General features: G+C 47.5%; 1 protein-coding gene across 1 annotated transcript in view; it reads right to left on the bottom strand.

Annotated features, from left to right (window-relative positions):
- The window catches only part of nek7 (NIMA-related kinase 7), a gene marked incomplete at its 3' end in the record, with an annotated part of 220,900 nt that overhangs the window by 56,436 nt on the left and 144,073 nt on the right, over positions 1–20,391 (bottom strand). The window contains exon 7 of the mRNA XM_084311227.1: positions 17,234–17,328. Within this exon, the coding sequence (XP_084167353.1) occupies positions 17,234–17,328 (95 nt within the window). The remainder of the gene's footprint in view (positions 1–17,233; positions 17,329–20,391) is intronic.

Raw genomic sequence — 20,391 nt, forward strand, 5'->3', positions numbered from 1 at the left:
TAAAAACTCTAACCCTAACTAACCTTACTTGTCCTAATATAGTAACCCACACTATTATCACTCAACACTTTGATGAACATTGTTACTCAGCTGATAGAGTTGTACCCTTCCTGCTGTCTTGTTGTACAAAACTTGTAAGTCGCTTTAGATAAAAGTGTCAGCTAAATGACTAAATGTAAATGTAAGAAGGCACGAATTCGACTTCCGGTTTGAGAACAACATGTAGCAGACACGTTTGGTCAAAGCTCTGCTCCCGTCAACGTTAATTTGGCTTAAAAACCTTATTTGCACAACACTAATGAGTTTAAACCTCATCGTATATATTAAATAAGACCTTCTACTAACTATATCAAAAGAAATAAAGATTCAACATGGGACCTAAGGAAAAGAAAGAGACTGGAAAGAAACACAGAGGAGACAGTACAACGGAGCAAGCTGTGACACGCTCATCGAGGGATACAGCAGCCTCCAATACAAGAACACCGATGTTGACTTGCCCCGTTGGGGAGACAGTAGCTGATAATATAACGGTCCCGATGACGACTTGCCCCGAGAGGGTGACAGCAGACGACAATATAACGGTACCGGCGGGGACGAACTCCGTGAGAGAGAAAGCAGTGGAATTTGAGAAGAAAATATCCGACAACTCTGCAGTGAATCCCAACGCTCCTACAACCTCAACTGATACAGGCAGGGAGGATACACCACCCAATTTCAGGTCTCTGACTATCCTGATAAAGGAGCGGATGGACGACTTCAAATTACACATCGATGCTAAATTCGAAGAGGTTAAAATAGCGGCCGCAGATCAGGCCGGGCGTATTACTGCAGTGGAGAACACTGTGCTTGAATCACATTGAAAGTCGAGGAGAACAAGAAGACTGTTCACGATGGATTCACGGAGATAGCGGCGGAGATACAACAGGTGGACAAAGCGCTTCGGAAGAAAATACAAGACATCGAAGAGGAAGCAATGGAGAGGCGGCTCGAGACCGAACGTCACTACCGTAGATATAACGTCCGTATTGTGGGATTGGATGAATCAGTCAATTGCACAGACGACACATTTCCAACAGTGTTAGCTGGAATTCTAGGTAATCAGATCCTCTCCACAGTGCCGTTAGTGGACCATTGTTATAGAATCGGTACACGGGACCCCAAAGGCAACAAGACGAGGGTTATCATTGCTACTCTGGGCAAAACAGAAATAAGAGACGCGATCATCAGAGAGGCACGCAATCAATGGGTGAGACTGAAATATAATGACAAACCAGTGTCTTTCTACGAGGATTTATGCAGGGAGGCCATTTCCCTACGTGTCCCTTACAAAGAGGTTGAGAGAAAACGGTGTTTTTTCTATGTATATTTGGTTTATAGACTGATATAAAGAGACGCTTTAAGAGGGTAATATCATTATCATCACGGGATGATATTGACGGTGGTGAACCAGTGGTTTCACAGGCACAGGCCGCGTTAGGAGGGTGTTTGTTTTGAATTCCGATCTAAAACATAATGTTGTGAAGGATCAGATTAAACCGAATATGTATATTTATTTATATATATATATTTAATTGTATTTGTATATCGTTTGATATCCCCTGTATATTCCTTGTACAATATGCATTGAATATCCCCGTTTCTACTAAACAGCCCATAATAGTTTCATTCTACCATTGGACGAGAACCTGGCGCCAGGTTGCCATACCCCTAGGTCCAAGTTCAATCGTGCCGCCTAACATGTCGAGGCAACCCCCGGTTCCGCGCAGTAATATGCCGGGCGAAATACGAATGGTACTATTTGTTCATAGCGCATATATATATGGCGCTCGTAAAGTAGAACTTTCTTTTAGTCCAGTTCTTTACCCTCCAACAGAGTGACAGACGCAAAAGCCTCCCCACGACGCACGTGCGGTGTAGTAAGGCCTACTTGGCCCAGAATAGGCATTGAGATATCGTGTAGATTAATAGTTGAATGGTCATAGTTTGGCACCATACCGTCGAGTTGGACGTATTCTATTAAGCTAATAATAGTCTATTTATGTATGGTGCATCGTTCGGTTAGAGTTCTACAGTTATCAGCACCCCCATCGTTCCTGACGTTATCTGGACGCTTAACCAGGCTGGTCAGACCCCTAGTGGTGATTGCATCCGAGGAGCTCCGGGTCAAGAGCGACTGGACCTGTATATTGGATTACTCTACCCAGACGACGGCGAGCCTTCCACGGCTCTTGGATTATGCTTTGTGTGCTTTGATTATTCCATGGATAAAGGCCAACACTGCTGAGTGTTGGAATTACCCCCCGGAGAGGACTCCAGGTGAGGCGGCTCTCTACACGTGAGGTCGCACCACGTCTCTCCGTTGTGGACCGGCAGATACCGTTCCACAGAGGGTCCAGCTGTATTCGTCTGCGGCCCGAGGTTCTGTGGGCACCGTGTCCAAGACTTTGGATTCTCCCAAGACACCGTCGGCCAGATGGGATACCGCCAGCGGCTTCTCTAACCCCCCCCTCCTACTGTCTTACAACCAGCGGGACCCCCCCCCCCCCCTTAGTGTATCCAGCTATAATCATTTAAGTACCATCGCTATCGTTTCCTAAATATTCCAGGTTGTATACTTACTCCCTGCGCAACCAGAGATTGGACATTCAATGTTGATTTACCTACGAATACTCATTTGCCATAAAAGTGCATATTCAATATTTCAAATCATAAATGTAATTAAGTGAATGTTGTATACACCTTTTGCTGTATTAAATATTCGATTTGGTACATTTGTGTTGGTTCGTTTCATCAGGTGGGAAAGTGTTCATCATACTTATATCTTGTACTGGGTGGCCAGAAGTTAAAGTACATGAGGTAGTGGTATTAAATATCATATCTAACAATACAGTCAGGGAATTGTACCCCTCAGTTACACATAACAAAGATAACGGAGCAGCGCAGGGCACAGAGGCAGAGCGCGATGGAGGTTTTGACAGAGAGAAACGTTTTGAAATGTGTGAAAGGTTATTAGCAGTTGTTATGACAGCGTCGCATGACGACCAGGAGAGGGGCGGGGGCTATCGTTGCTATGACGAAGATCTATAAGTTGAACAGTGTTTCCGGGTGTGAGGCAGACCAAAAGAAACAAATCCCACAGGAAGGAAGAGACCAAGAGACTCTCTCCTCTTATTACAGAGGGGGGGGGGGGGGGAGGAAGGATGCCACATCATCATTAGCTTCGGCTACCACGAGGATGGTCTTGGCTGACGACCAGGCCTGACCACTATTGGACTGAATAGCAGAGGGACAATAGACTGAACACACGAAAGATCATTAGAATAGACTTTTCTTTTTTAAACTTTGACCAGTCAGCTGGTTCTTTTAGCGTTTATCGCTTTTTCTGGTCAAGCATGACCGACAGAAACAGGTTGAATGGGGTATAGATCGGGGGAAAGACACTCTGAGAAAATACGGCGAGTCCGGGAGTCGAACTCGTGTACCCCAGATCCGTGACGCGCACGGTTGTCCCCGACGCCGAAATAGCGTCCGAGGTACGCGGTGAGCTACTGGAGCTCCCCTAGAATAGACTTTTCAAGGACAATACCATCTGTTAACATCTGAGCTGAGGCTCCTGTTTATCAAATAAACCACGCTTCTCCTTGTAAGGTATTTCACGTTGTCAAAGTGTCGAATTCTTATGAAGGTGGAGAATTATTATGGTTTGCGGATCGTACTAACGGGGAGAGATAAGGATTATATTCAGCCAGTATCTGAGACGTCAGGACCATTAAAATTACACAACGCAGAAAAATTGGATGGAGAGAGGATAACACAAGAAGACGTGATACTGGCCAGATTGATCAGGATCTAACAGTTGGTGCCGTGACCCGGATTTGCAAGAGATAAGAACAACGGAAAAACAACAGTCATCGTGTGTGGGAGAATCATGATCGAGCAAGGCCGGCCAGCCCTGGGAGAGAGAGCCGAGTCGAGCGGTCAGGAGGCGAACCAGCGCTGTAGGAGAAACAGCGCTCCGGAGAAAGATGTGAGTTCATTGTGCACACACGGTTGTTTTGATCTTTTAAGCCAAATAAAAACGAACAGATAGTGCATCCGTAAATAAGTAGCGACAGAGAAGCCAGCTGCAATAATATGAGCAGAGCGGAGATGGGTTTTATCTATAGGGAATGAAAAACAAACGGGCCGGTGAAGGAAGGCAGTGTTCTAAGGGGTTAATTCCATTTTTGTTGGTCTGTAATATAAGGGTTGTTTTCCTCGCAAGGAGGCGGGAACGTGGGACTGACTGTGAGTTGGGAGAATCTACCTACGTTTTTCAGACCTACCGTCATTTGGCATTCAGTAAAAAAATAAACGCGACATTCAAAGAGTTCTACTCCAACTTGTATAAATCAGAAACGACCTTCGATCAAAACAAAATGGACACATATCTTAATCAAATTAACCTCCCCAAACTTTCAGAGGATGACGCTAAACAGTTAGAAACACCTATCACACTAGAGGAACTCAGGAAGGCCATATCCGAAATGCAAAGTGGTAGGGCTCCTGGTAGAGACGGTATCCCACCAGAAATGTACCTCTCATGTTGGGACATAATTGGACCCCTATTACTTAACACTATGATCGCCGCGGACGAGTTTTCACGTCATTCCGAGCCATGCTCATTCTGCCGAAGACGCCGTAACTCGTCTTCGATGTCAATATTTAAAAAATCTGTCATCGAAATCATATTTCCTTTCCGGAGCCCTGAGACACACTGCTGATCTCCTCTCAACTCTCTAGCGGTTCAAGAGCGCCATCTGGTGGCCGATCGGCAGATCGCCAACCGGATATTAACCTTTGAACCGGTAGTGCTCATCCATATGTGTTCCGGCCACTCGCTATAGCTCCTGCGACTCCATCTTGAAACACTGGATAATAGATTGCTCGCCCTAACTCAATAAACAACGTTATTTGGACGTATATACTATTATACAACCTGGAAATGGATCAGGCATTTCTACATCCCATAATAGAAAAAAATCTGTTCCACGCTCATCTGCCAGCGGCGCGAGGAAGCCACGGTAAGATTCAGCGTTATTTTCTAACGTATTCTATAGTAACTGATCTGATGAACATATGACCCACTCTGGATGAATCATCTAACGCTGCCCACGGAATTATAAACGATCCCCCGCCCATCCGGTCATCATTAGATGATGCGTAGAAACTTCTAGAACCACGTCCAGTTGAAACTTTTTATCTTGCACAGATTCCTACCAAACTGTATTTGATCATCAATATAATGCATTTAGGGCTATAAATCACGTTCTGAAGAAAGCTGCAGAAAACGATAAAAACATACTTATACTTTAGACCATATTTTAGTATGAATATGTGAATGAAAAAGTTTAACGTTGCTACACCCTGAACAATACATATAGGACATTGAATGGGCCATAATAATGGTAATTTAGCAATAGAATTTAAAAAGTTATAGCCCTGCAAAGAAGGGGAACTTCTCCATAGACAAATAGAGCTGGCGAGGGATGGTAAATTATGAATTTAACCCATGGCGATTAAAGTGTTAATATGATTTTATACTCAGTCAAGGAGGGGAACTTCCATAAGAACGACAATATTGCACTCATAACAGTCCTCCTTAAAAAAGACAAAGACCCCACCGAGTGCGGTAGTTATAGACCCTTACAGTAAGCCTCCTCGGAACCGATATATCAAACTGTACTCTAAGGTATTAGCCATCAGACTTCAAAAGCATATGACGTCTTTAGTTCATCCGGATCAAACTGGCTTCATAAGAGGCAGCTTGATCACTGATAACATAAGACGATTACTACACGTACTAGATGCCAGCAAGGACGACACCACACCTAAGGCGATGCTGTCCCTGGATGCAATGAAAGCTTTTGATAGGTTGGAATGGTCGTATCTATGGGCAGTATTAGAAAGGATGGGGTTAGGAAAAGGATTCATTGATATGATTAAAGTATTATACAAAGACCCATCGGCCATGATTACAACAGGTATAATCACCTCCGAAATCTTTCCGGTATCACGCTCTTCTAGACAGGGTTGCCCTCTTAGTCCCGGACTATTCGATTTATCATTAGAGCCTTTAGCACAATATATAAGACAATCCCAATCCATAGAACCAATCGTAATCAAGGGCACACAACATGCCTCATCTTCTCAAGTTGATTGATGACTTTGGCAATCTATCGGGATTTAAGATAAATTGGCCGAAGTCGGCTTTCCTTCCACTTAACGCCCCTGCAAAAAGAATATACTCCTTCCAGAAGAGATACCAATGGTTAAACACTTTAGATGTTTGGGAGTTGAAGTATTCCCTACCATAAGACAAACGGTGAAGCACAATTACATAAAAATCCAAAATAAAATCAAATACGACTTTGACAGGTGGTCAAAACTTAAAAACTCAGTACAGGCACGGGTATCAATAGTTAAGATGGACGTCCTACCTATAATCAACTTCAACTCAGCTCAATGCTACCGTTACCCCCTCCAGATGGTTACTGGAAAAAATTACACTCTTCCGCATACACATTTATTTGGAATAACAAACCACCACGTATAAAAAGATCCACCGCACAGAGAAACAAAGCCGACGGAGGTATGGCATTTCCAGATTTTTTCCACTATTTTAAGGCGTACACTTTAAGACCACTGACAACCTGGTTTGATCCCCAAGCATCAGTATCCTGGAGAAATTTAGAAGTAAATATAGTAGCACCACATAGACTGCAGGACATAGTATACACCAAATTATCAATTAAGCAATGCGAACTGAAATTTGGCCCCATTATTACTCATGCGATCCGGATATGGCGTGAAACACAAAAAAAATATTCTAATCCACATAAATGGCATAATCATACTCCCTTATTCAATAACAATGCACTCCTGATTGGAAAATGACCTATAAGATTCCCTAGATGGGAAAAGCAGGGCATACACACATTAGGAGATGTTTTCAACAAACAGGGTTTTTGTAGTTATGAGGAAATACACAAAAAAATGTATCTCACCAGTTCCACATATTACTTTTACGCACAGTTATTGTTATGTTTGAAGGCTCACGGTGTCCCATTAAGGATACCAATTGTACACCACAGATACCAAAAAGTCTTCTATGAAAGAGAGACATCGAGAGGTTTTGTATCAGATTTTTATCATCAATTACTAACGTCCTCGTATGAAATCCTCCACCTAGACTCAGTCTGGAGGAGGGATATACCAGACCTGGAAATAGATTTTGATTGGCAAGAAGCCTGGGCAAATGTTCGACTTGCATCACAGAACCCGGACCATCAACAAATCAATCTTAAGACTGAACAGAATGGGTCTTAAACAAGACTCCAAATGCTCCTTATGTACAAATGGGGACGAGGGTACTGTACATTTATGCACATGTACTGGGACTGCCCACCAGTTAAGATATTCTGGAAAGAAGTGACCCAGCAATTATCAAATCTCTTAACTCTGAATATACCTGTACACCCCTCTGTATTACTGTTGAATGATGTTTTTGAGTGTGCAGTACCTATACAGCTAAAGAGATTGGTTTTATCTGGTATCACAGCAGCTAAAAAGCTGATAGCATCACGATGGTTTCAACCGGAAAAAATGTGCCGGAAGGTCTGGATTCTTACATATCTCGATGTGATTTATCTAGAAATATCTACAGCAAGAATTTTGGGTCTCAGTGAATCCAAAATTACAATGTGGTTAGAAGTGGTGGAAAGAATAAAAGATAGCATATAATTGTAGTGCCTGGTTAGGAGCGAATGATAATGGATGGATTATCCAAGGGGGGGCCCGGGGGGGGGGGGGGGAGCGAGCGAGCGAGAGCATATGTGTGTAGGGTATTAGATAGCAGGTATTAGGTGTATATCTTGTATAAGACATTTATTTAAATGGTGATTTCATTGGATGTGCACTGTTAATTAATGCTTGTATATCTAATTTTATGTTGTCATGTTTGTTTATGTGTTTGTTTAAAAAATAATAAAAAAAATTAAATACAAGAAGGCACGAATTCGACAGGGTTTTAGCGGAGGACATAGCGAATATTTTCATAATCCTGAAACAAATATCTAATGATATGAAACGCCTAGGGAAAATTCGCAAAGCTACGGTGTTGATGGAAGGGAAACTGTCATCACTCGTGACAAGGATCAGTGATGTGGAGGGGAGACTGGGCTTTCTGGAGGATTGCGAGATGATTTCCAGAATGTATTGTCAGGCCACTGAACTTAGAAGTAGGGATGCACGATAATTATCGGGCCGATAATTATCGGGCCGATAATTATCGGGCCGATATCAGCAATTATGACGTCATCCCGATAAACCCGATAACGTTATTGATAGCTCCGATAACATATAATTCATTTTTTGGTTAAAAGAAATCCGGTATGGGTGGATTTGGATGAAGGGCGCTTATTTTTATTATAGCCTCCTCCCGTTTTGCCAGTACTGTGGTAAAACTGATAGCGTGTTGTGGCAACCCCAAGCCACCCCTGGGCTTGGTGATTGATGGGCGCTATGTGGCGACCCAATGGCTGGGCGCTGCCCATGTTTGGGCGTCCGCTTCCGGACGCACCTGTCACTAAATACCCATCAGAGTGATTACCTGATTAGCGAATCACGGCGCGGTGCGCCTGTTGGAGAGGGGGGACTTAATGGAGCCGAGGAGCCTCCTCTCAGTCCCCCGTAGCAGCGCAAGGCAAAAGGCCACAGAGCGGAGACGCCGCCCGGCCGACAGCAAACCGTTATTATTTTACTAAGAAAATAAAGAGTATGATTTTGGGAACTGCAACCTGTCTGTGTGTTGTTTATTCTGCCACCCCTACACCTGGAATTGCCACAGTGGTGGAGAATGCGGGCATAGTCTACTGGCAATCAGGGGTGCAGAATAAACAACAATAGACTTTATCAGAATAGAATAAAAGAAATTAAAAAAAAATATATATATATATATATATATAAATTTAATAACGGAAAAAGCATGGACGCGCTGGTGCAGCAGCTTGTACAGGCGAGCATGGAACAACAGACCCGGCACGAAGAGGCCCTGCACGAACAGAGGAAACAGACGGGGATGATCCACGCGGAGCTCCAGCGGATGGCCGCTCACCGGCAGGAGGAAGGGGCCGCCGGGACGCGGCCTAACCCCGGGCGCTTCATCCCCAAGCTGACGGAGCAGGAGGATATAGAAGCCTATCTCCTGGCGTTTGAGCGCACCGCCGGCGGGGAGGGCTGGCCCGAAGACGACTGGGGGGGACTGCTGGCCCCCTTCCTGTCGGGTAATGCACAAAAGGCCTACCAGGACCTGCCACCGGAGCAAGCCGGGAACTACACTCGGCTAAAGCAGGAAATTCTGTCCCGGTACGGCCATAGTCTGCAGTCCCGCGCGCAGCGGTTCCATGACTGGGTGTATGATGCACAGGCCTCCCCGCGCTCCCAGATGCACGACCTGGTCCGCACAAGCCGAGCCTGGCTAATGACTGACCCCGGAGGGCCCACGGTTTTGGAACGGATTGTTATGGACCGCTTTGTCAGAGCCCTCCCCTATGACTCGAAGAAGCAGGCGAGTCAAGCGGACCCCCGCTCCGTGGAGCAGCTGGTGAATATTGTGGAGGCCCACCAGGTAATGCGGGAGTTACTCAAAGGGGGGCGAGGGGAAAAGCCAGAGAGGCCGCGAACAAGGAGGGGTCCCGACGAGCCCAGCCCAAGGGGCCGGGTAGGGAACGCAGGTGAGCCCGAACTACCCCGAAGAAGACCGCTGTTCGACCAGGACCAAAGACGCTGCTACGACTGCGGCGAGCCCGGGCATCTCTCGTGGAACTGCCCAGGCCGGGATGTGTCCATGCCATCGGCGGCAGCTTCAGACCCCCGCGGAAAGACGTGCAACTATGGCGCAGCCTGTTGGGCCCATAAGGAAACATCGGCGACACTTTTACCCGTGCGCGTCAACGACAAAGATGCCGTAGCGCTCCTGGACTCGGGTAGTGCCATAACGCTGGTTCAGCCCCATTTGGCACACTGCGACGCAGAGGCTCCGCAAGTGTCAGTGTCCTGTGTGCACGGGGACACAAAGTTGTATCCTACAGCGCCGATCACCCTGACAACCACCAAGGGGGTCTGCTCGATGACAGCCGGCGTCATACCTAACCTGCCGGTAGCGCTGCTGATTGGTCGAGACTGCCCCCTGTATCGCCAGCTGTGCTCAGCCGTCATCTCCCCGCGCACCCCACCCTCTACGGGTAAACCGAGGAAGAAGAAAGGGTTACGTCAGCCGAAGGTGTGTGCTCTGAACGTAACGGGGAGTGAGACTGAGACGGCCTCAGATGTAGGTGACGACGCGCCGGAACCCCTGGATATACCGGGGAGTGAGACAGAGACGGCATCAGGTGTGGGTGACGACGCGCCAGCGCCCCAAGCGGGCCCCGAGACGGATAACAGTGACGAGGACCCCTTTGCGGAGTTCCCCCAGGCGGACGAGGTGGGGAGGGACCTGGCGGGTCAGTTCGGAACGGCCCAGCTGGAAGACCCAAACCTAACGCAGGCCCGGGCGAATATCAAGACCATAGATGGAAATCCCGTGGAGGGGGTGAGTAACCTGCCATATCCTCACTTTGCAATAAAAAGACAATTGCTGTACCAAGTTGTAAAAAAGAATGATGAGGTTAGGGATCTATTGCTGGTACCGAAGTTCTTTATTCCCACTGTACTCCAGCTGGCGCATTCACATATCCTCGGAGCGCACCTGGGCGTGGACAAAACCATGGAGCGCATAAGGGCGCGTTTCCATTGGCCGGGCATGAAGAGAGCGGTAGAGGACTATTGCCGGAGCTGCCCAGAGTGTCAACGCGCAGCACCAAAGGTACAATATAAAAGTCCTCTGATCCCGCTGCCCATCATTGAGACCCCATTCTCAAGAATTGCCCTCGACGTAGTGGGCCCTCTAGTTAAATCGTCCCGAGGCCACCAGTATATACTGGTAATCATAGATTATGCTACCCGTTACCCCGAAGCCATCCCGTTACGCACGGTGACGGCCAAAATTGTGGCACGGGAGCTCTTTCATTTGTTTAGTCGGGTGGGAATTGCCGACTCTATTCTCACGGATCAGGGCTCGTGCTTTATGTCGCGGGTCATGAAAGAAATGTGCAAACTAATGAAAGTGGAACAGCTACGAACCTCCATATACCATCCACAGACGGATGGACTGTGCGAGCGCTTTAACAAGACCCTGAAAAGCATGCTAAGGAAGGTGATGGAGAAGGATGGGAAGAATTGGGATCAGTTGTTGCCCTTTCTGATGTTCTCTGTGCGTGAGGTCCCACAGGCCTCCACTGGCTTCTCGCCATTTGAGCTGCTCTACGCCCGCAAGCCGCGGGGTCTCCTGGACATCGCAAAGGAGATTTGGGAGGAACAGCCGTCGCCCCACCGGTCTCTCATAGAGCATGTGCAGGTAATGAGAGACAGGATGAAGGCGCTCTGGCCAGTGGTGAGAGAACACATGCAACAGGCCCAAGACGCACAGAAGCGCATTTATGACCGGGGCGCACAGCCACGGGAGTTTAATGTGGGGGACCGAGTCCTAGTACTGGTACCGACAGCAGAGTGCAAATTCCTAGCCAAATGGCAGGGACCCTACGACATAATCGAGAAAGTGGGTCCCGTCAACTACAAGGTCCACCAGCCCGACCGTAGGAAGCATCGACAGTTATACCATGTTAACCTGTTGAAGAAATGGCATGCCCGGGATGTGTTGCTCTCGCCCCCCCCTCTTCCCCCTTTTGCGCAGCAGGTGGCAGAGGCGGCCGATGTTCCCATCGGGGAACAGTTGTCCCCGACCCAACGGCAGGAGCTTCGGGAGCTGGTCCAACAGAACCGGGACGTGTTCTCGGCCACGCCGGGCCGCACCACATTGGCCCAGCACCACATCATTACCAGCCCGGGAGACAAGGTAAAGCTGAAGCCCTATCGTATCCCAGAGGCAAAAAGAGAGGCAGTCAGAAGAGAAGTGCGGGTCATGCTGGAGATGGGAGTAATTGAGGAGTCTCATAGCGGGTGGTCCAGTCCTATTGTTTTAGTGCCAAAACCCGACTCAACAACCAGGTTCTGTAATGATTTCAGGAAGCTTAATGAAATTTCAAAGTTTGACGCCTATCCCATGCCTAGAGTGGATGAGCTCATTGACAGACTGGGCCTGGCCAGATTTATCACGACACTAGACCTAACGAAGGGTTATTGGCAAGTCCCTCTGGCCCCCGCCTCAAGGGAGAAGACGGCTTTCTCCACCCCAGATGGGCTGTTCCATTATAAAGTTCTCCCGTTTGGCCTGCATGGGGCGCCATCTACCTTTCAGAGGCTGATGGACAGAGTACTACGGCCCCATCGGGAGTATGCAGCCGCATATCTCGATGACATTATCATCCACTCGTCAGATTGGGACACCCACCTCCAAAAGGTGAGAGCGGTGTTGGGGGCCCTCCGGGAGGCGGGTCTCACCGCCAACCCAAAGAAATGCAGGCTGGGATTAGAAGAGGCAGAGTACCTGGGGTTCACAATAGGCCGGGGCAATGTGAAACCGCAGAAGAGGAAGATTGATGCAATAAGGGAGTGGCCTCGCCCTTTAACCAAGAAGCAGGTCAGGACATTTAATGGGCTAGCGAGCTATTATAGGAGGTTTATCCCTAACTTTGCTGCTCGCGCTGCTCCCCTCACAGATCTGACCCAGGCGCGGCGGCCGTTCACGGTGAAGTGGACACCGGAGGCGGAGGCGGCGTTCGAGGACCTCAAGACTGCCCTCTGTTCGGGACCGGTGCTGATCTCCCCGAACTTCGACAAGGAGATGACGGTACAAACAGACGCATCAGAGGTGGGACTGGGAGCGGTCCTCTCCCAGCAACTGGAGGGTGAGGAACATCCGATTTTATATGTGAGCAGGAAGCTGCTGCCACACGAGCGCAACTATTCTGCGGTGGAGCGCGAAGGTCTGGCAATTAAGTGGGCACTGGAGACGCTCCGCTATTATCTGCTGGGGAGGCGTTTCACGCTGGTGACGGATCACGCCCCCCTAGTCTGGATGGCCAAGACAAAGGGGACCAATGCCAGGGTGACTCGATGGTTTCTGGAGTTACAGTCATTTAACTTTTCTGTCATTCACAGGTCAGGGGTGGCGCATGGCAACGCAGACGCCCTCTCCAGGAAGGATGCCTGTTGGGCGTCGGACGCTCTTCCCCGACGGTCGGAGCTGGAGGGGGGGTACTGTGGCAACCCCAAGCCACCCCTGGGCTTGGTGATTGATGGGCGCTATGTGGCGACCCAATGGCTGGGCGCTGCCCATGTTTGGGCGTCCGCTTCCGGACGCACCTGTCACTAAATACCCATCAGAGTGATTACCTGATTAGCGAATCACGGCGCGGTGCGCCTGTTGGAGAGGGGGGACTTAATGGAGCCGAGGAGCCTCCTCTCAGTCCCCCGTAGCAGCGCAAGGCAAAAGGCCACAGAGCGGAGACGCCGCCCGGCCGACAGCAAACCGTTATTATTTGACTAAGAAAATAAAGAGTATGATTTTGGGAACTGCAACCTGTCTGTGTGTTGTTTATTCTGCCACCCCTACACCTGGAATTGCCACAGTGTGGTTTAGGAACAGGGAGTTTTTCACAAATCCAGCGCTCCCTTTCTTGGCTGTGACGTAGTCACGTTACATTCGGAGACAGACAGTCGATCTGCCAATTACGTCCCACCGCTTGCACCCACCTCTTCTTCTTACCACCAATCAGAAGCTCTCGTTCGTTTATTTACCTCCGGATTGTCAGCCATTACTCTACTCGGAGCTAACGTTATCTCCCCGCCAGCCACATTGACAAGTACCAGCGCTTATACATTACTGGCAAATGTCTTGTTGCACTTGTGGCAACGAGCGTTGTCAGCATCGACTTTAGTAAAATAGACTTTTGAACGTTTCGTTCTGTCCGCCATTATGAGAGCAGAGCTGTCTGTACTCGGCAGCGCAGCACCCGCGTGTGTGTGTGTGTGTGTGTGTGTGTGTGTGTGTGTGTGATGTGTGTGTGTGTGTGTGTGAGTGAGTGTGTGTGTGTGTGTGGGAGGGGAAGAGAGCACAGCACAGCCCGCTCCCCGCGCAGGCAGAGACACAGAGGCAGGAGAGATATAGACAACGGCCAACAAGATTAGTTTGCGACGTTTAAATTCCTCAAAAAAAAACTCCATAATTTCTCGAGTACCGATAGCAGTACCGATGACGTCGGAGCTTATAAAAAAAAATAAAAAATAAATAAATAAAAAAAATAATATATATATATATATATATATATATATATATATATATATATATATATATATATATATATATATATATATATATATATACATTTAAAAAAATATATTATAATACAATAAATATCGATTATCGGTATCGGCTTGAGGAGCATAAAGTTATCGATATCGGTGTCAAAAAATCAATATCGTGCATCCCTACTTAGAAGCAGGCCAGGCCAGTGTTTCTAGTTGCAGCGGTATGCTAGTTAGATAACCTAGGTGGGGAACAACCAGGACAACCAACTATCTCTCTCTCACACACACAAATAAAAAACAAACAATCCATCAAAATCAGTGTTGTTGCTAATCATTGACACATGCTAGACTGTAATAATCCCCCCCAGAAAAATCTACTTTGCATTTGATATATTGCAAATATTTCACTTTTTGTTTTTTTTACAATAATTTGTGATGCCATCACACACACTGGCATTTAAATGGTTAGAATTATAAAATGAATTGAATGTGGTGGTTATGATCAGGTCTGAAGTTGAATAAAAGATTTATGAAAGAAAAAGTGGTCTCTCTCTCTCTCGTCAGTGTGGTCTAGAGCAGATCTCCTTGGCCTCTCTCTCTCTCTCGTCAGTGTGGTCTAGAGCAGATCTCCTTGGTCTCTCTCTCTCTCTCTCTCTCTCTCTCTCTCTCTCTCTCTTATCTAAAACACATGGCCCGTCACTCTCATTCACCCGCTAACCTCCCAACACACAACAGGTTGTGCTGTCCAGAGAGGTTACAGAGACAGAGAGAAACACAACACTGATTCTGTCAGCCCTGCCAGGACACCGCAGCCAGGAGAGGAGGGAAGGAGGCAAGGAGAGGAGGGAAGCAAGGAGGGGAGGGAAGCAAGGAAGGAGGGAAGAAGGCAAAGAGGGGAGGGAAGAAAGGAGGGGGGGGAAGGAAGGAGGGGGGGGAAGAAGGCAAGGAGAGGAGGGAAGCAAGGAGGGGAGGGAAGCAAGGAGGGGAGGGAAGCAAGGAGGGGAGGGAAGGAGGCAAGGAGAGGAAGGAAGCAAGGAGGGGAGGGAGGGAAGAAGGCAAGGAGAGGAAGGAAGAAGGCAAGGAGAGGAAGGAAGCAAGGAGGGGAGGGAAGGAAGCAAGGAGGGGAGGGAAGCAAGGAGGGGAGGGAAGCAAGGAGGGGAGGGAAGGAGGCAAGGAGAGGAAGGAAGCAAGGAGGGGAGGGAAGAAGGCAAGGAGAGGAAGGAAGAAGGCAAGGAGAGGAGGGATGCAAGGAGGGGAGGGAAGAAGGCAAGGAGAGGAGGGAAGGAAGGAGGGGAGGGAAGAAGGGAAGTAGAGGAGGGAAGCAAGGAGGGGAGGGAATAAAGCAAGGAGGGGAGGGAAGGAAGGAAGGAGGGGAGGGAAGAAGGGAAGGAGAGGAAGGTAGGAAGGAAGCAATGAGAGGAAGGAAGGAAGGAGGGGAGGGAAGAAGGGAAGGAGTGGAAGGTAGGAAGGAAGCAATGAGAGGAAGGAAGGAAGGAAGGAAGGAAGGAAGGAAGGAAGGAAGGAAGGAAGGAAGGAAGGAAGGAAGGAAGGAAGGAAGGAAGGAAGGAAGGAAGGAAGGAAGGAAGAAGGGAAGGGGAGGAAGGAAGGGGAGGAAGGAAGGAGGCAATGAGGGGAAGGAAGGAAGGAGGGGAGGGAAGGAGGCAAGGAGAGGAGGGAAGCAAGGAGGGGAGGGAAGAAGGGAAGGAGAGGAGGGAAGGAAGGAAGGAGGGGAGGGAAGAAGGGAAGGAGAGGAAAGAAGGAGGCAATGAGGGTAAGGAAGGAAGGAAAGAGGGGAGGGAGGGAAGAAGGCAAGGAAGGAAGGAAGGGAGGGAATGAGGCAAGGATAGGGAGGGAAGGGAGAACAGAATAGAAGGCAGTCCCTTCAGGATTTATTATTTATTTAGATATCCGCAATGTCACTCTATGACACTTTGTGCTTCACATCTATGACACTTTTATAGTGATTATTGTGTTTACCCAAAATGAAAATTACCCAATGAAAATCGTGAGTCTATGAAAATTTGGTTTACATTTGAAAGGATTCTTCTGCTTTACATGAAACATATAGATTGTACCAGGTCATCGCTGGGTGAGTGGAAGGTAGGAAGGAAGCAATGAGAGGAAGGAAGGAAGGAGGGGAGGGAAGAAGGGAAGGGGAGGAAGGAAGGGAAGGGGAGGAAGGAAGGAGGCAATGAGGGGAAGGAAGGAAGGAAGGAGGGGAGGGAAGAAGGGAAGGGGAGGAAGGAAGGGAAGGGGAGGAAGGAAGGAGGCAATGAGGGGAAGGAAGGAAGGAGGGGAGGGAAGGAGGCAAGGAGAGGAGGGAAGCAAGGAGGGGAGGGAAGAAGGCAAGGAGAGGAGGGAAGGAAGGAGGGGAGGGAAGAAGGGAAGGAGAGGAGGGAAGCAAGGAGGGGAGGGAAGCAAGGAAGGTAAGGGTAGGGTAGGAGGGAAGAAAGGAAGGGAGGGAATGAGGCAAGGATAGGAAGGGAAGGGAGAACAGAATAGAAGGCAGTCCCTTCAGGATTTATTATTTATTTAGAGATCCGCAATGTCACTCTATGACACTTTGTGCTTCACATCTATGACACTTTTATAGTGATTATTGTGTTTACCCAAAATGAAAATTACCCAATGAAAATCGTGAGTCTATGAAAATTTGGTTTACATTTGAAAGGATTCTCCTGCTTTACATGAAACATATAGATTGTACCAGGTCATCGCTGGGTGAGTGACTGTGTGTGTGTGTGTGTGTGTGTGTGTGTGTGTGTGTGTGTGTGTGTGTGTGTGTGTGTGTGTGTGTGTGTGTGTGTGTGTGTGTGTGTGTGTGTGTGTGTGTGTGTGTGTGTGTGTGTGTGTAGAGTGACAGCATGCGTGTATTCCTATAGCTTACCTCATACAGAAGGCATCCTAGCGACCAGATGTCAGATTTGAAGTTGTATCCGTTTTCATGTATTCTCTCTGGAGACATGTAGTAAGGAGTACCCACTGGAACACACACAGATGAGAGAGTGAGAGAGTGTGAGTGTGAGTGTGAGTGTGTGTGAGAGAGAGAGAGAGAGAGAGAGAGAGAGAGAGAGAGAGAGAGAGAGAGAGAGAGAGAGAGAGAGAGAGAGAGAGAGAGAGAGAGACGTTAGCTTGTGTCACTAACCAATGCATTCCAGAAACAAGCAGTTCATCCATGAATGCCTCAGTGACACCAAGAGTAGAGTGGAGGAGAGTAGAGTGGAGGAGGCAAGAGGAGAGGTGGGGAGGAGGCAAGGGGAGAGGAAAGGAAAAGAGGAGAGGAAAGGAGAGGAAAGGAGATAAGAAGAGAGGGGAGAAGAGGAGAGGAGAAGAGGAGGGGAGAGGAAAGGAGAGGAGGCGGGAGGAGAGATGGGGAGGAAAGGAGAGGAAAGGAGAGAGGAGAGGAGAGAAGAGGAGAGGGGTGAAGAGGAGAGGGGTGAAGAGGAGAGGAGAGAAGAGGAGAGGGGTGAAGAGGGAGGAAGAGAGGAGAGGAGAGGAGAGGAGGAGAGAAGAGCAGAAAGGAGAGGAAGAGGGGAGAGGAGAGGAGGAGAGAAGAGCAGAAAGGTGAGGAAAGGAGAGGGGGCGAGATTAGAGAAAAGGAGGAGATGAGATGTGAGGAAAAGAGGGGTGAGGATGTGAGAGGAGAGGAGAGATGAGGAGAAGAGACGAGATGAGAGGAGGAGTGTGTATAGTGTGAATGTTTAGTATCATTCAGAATGTTTAGCAGAAATTTAGAAATTCTACAATTAAAAAGTCGCCCATCTATTTCACAGAAAGTCTGCTTTAACCTTTCTTTGTTTCACACTTAATATGTTGGATACAGTACATGGTTTCTTTATTTTTGCAAAGTTGTCCTCACTGTTTAAAGATACTTCTTTAAAATGTAGCAGTTTTGGGTTACACTGTCTACACAATGCTGTAAAGCAATGTTAATGCATTGCTTTGTTGATGAAAACAATGCAAATGTAAACCTATCTCTGCATGTTTAGGTCACTGGAACATCAACCTACAGAAAACACAAGATACCTCAGACCTGCACGCATATGCATGCACGCATGTAGACACACACACACACACACACACACACACACACACACTCACACACACACACACACATATATATAATATACATACATCAGCTTTGATTACTACGGCCCAGTAATGATCTGAAACAGCAGTCTGAGAGTGCGGAGCAACACTGGAGAGTCCAGGTTTCTGGTTCTGGTTTTGAAATCCAAGAGTCCCACACTGCCGTGCAGACTGGCAGCGCTCCAGAGAATCAGACCTTCAGTCAGCTAGATGCAGAGATGGGGACCACTGTATGGAGACTAGGGCTGTAAAAATTGGCCAAAAATTACATTGGACTATTCCTTAAAAAGAAATTAAACCTAGGTTTGACCCATTCGAATATCTAAACAAAATAAATTGTCTTTAAGATCAACTTAACTACACCAGCATACATATTAATCTATAATCTATCTAGTCTCCCCTGCCTCTCTCTCTCTCTCTCTCTCTCTCTCTCTCTCTCTCTCTCTCTCTCTCTCTCTCTCTCTCTCTCTCTCTCTCTCAAGTTTCAAGTTTCTTTAATAGTTGTCATAAAGAAGTACAGAATACCTTTATACAAAATGCTTCTTTCTGTTACGCTCCAGAGACTGTGCTAGACAAGAGATAAGTATGAAATAAAATAGTATAGCATGTAATAATAGAAGTAAAAATAGAAGTCACGTACGTAGACACAGTGTTCAGTATATACATATGTACAATGTTCGATGCAGAATAGAAGTAACTGAGTTACCATACAATATACAATATACTATGCAATACTAATATACAATACTATATAGTGCAAAGCAGAAATGGGATGAGGTACAATTTCGGTACAATTTACAGTAAGGTGTACTGAGGTATGGGTTGTAGTGCAAATCCTTTATCAATAAATATAAAGTGTGTTTAGGTGTTCTAAAGTGTGGAGAGTGGGTGCTGCAGTGTGTTTGTTTAAAGTGAGTGTGTGCGTGTGGATGTGTGTGTTGTGAGTGCATTTGATGGTTGTTGCATAGTGTTATTGTTCGTTGAGCAACCCGATGGCCTGGGGGCGTGTAGCTTTATGCCAAGCAAGCAGTGCAAAAATTTACCGTAGTGGCATGCAGTAATGCGCCTTTCATTTTCCGCCGCCGCTGTCTATTGCCATTCTCTTTGACAAACTCTAACCTTAACCAGCTCCTTAACAACGCCTAAACTTAACCGTTCTAACCTTAACCAACTCCGAAACAATGCCTAACCTTAACCTTAACCTTAGAAATTATATTGCCATTCTCTTTGACAAACTCTAACCTTAACCAGCTCCTTAACAGCGCCTAAACTTAACCGTTCTAACCTTAACCAACTCCGAAACAATGCCTAACCTTAATCGGCGAAAGAATACACGTTAAAAAAAATCACGTTAAAAAATATTTTCGATGGGATTCGAACTCGCCAGCAAACAAGCCATAGGATCCACAGCCATGTGTCCTTGCCAATTGAGCTATTTGCTAGATACTGAATAAGGGGCGGTGACTTATATATATTGAGCTCCGCTCGTGTCGCATGCGCGGGCACCTCGCGCGAGCACGCCGGCGCACGCACGCACCTGAGCGAGCACGCCGCCGCCGGTGCACGCACGGTAGCATTTGTCTGAAAAGAAGGGCGCTTTACCGCACTAGCGTGCGGTGACGAATGCGGAAGCATTTTTGCACTGCTTGCTTGGCATTAACGTACAGGCGGCCTGGGGATAGAAGCTTCTTCTGAGTCTTTCTGTGCTTGCCATGAGACTCCGGTATCGCTTGCCTGACCGCAGCAGTTCAAAGAGGCAGTTGTTTGGGTGGCTGGAGTCCTTGATGATTCTCTTAGCCTTACCCCTGCACCGCTTGTTATAAATGTTCTGGAGAGTGGGAAGCCCCCCTCCAATTGTGCGTTCGGCTGAACGTACCACTCTCTGTAGTCTGCTACGGTCTTGTGCGGTGCTATTCCCAAACCAGGAGGTGATATTGCCAGTCAGGATGCTCTCTA

This window comes from Notolepis coatsorum (assembly GCF_963971535.1).
Source record: "Notolepis coatsorum genome assembly, chromosome: 3".
NCBI lineage: Eukaryota > Metazoa > Chordata > Actinopteri > Aulopiformes > Paralepididae > Notolepis > Notolepis coatsorum.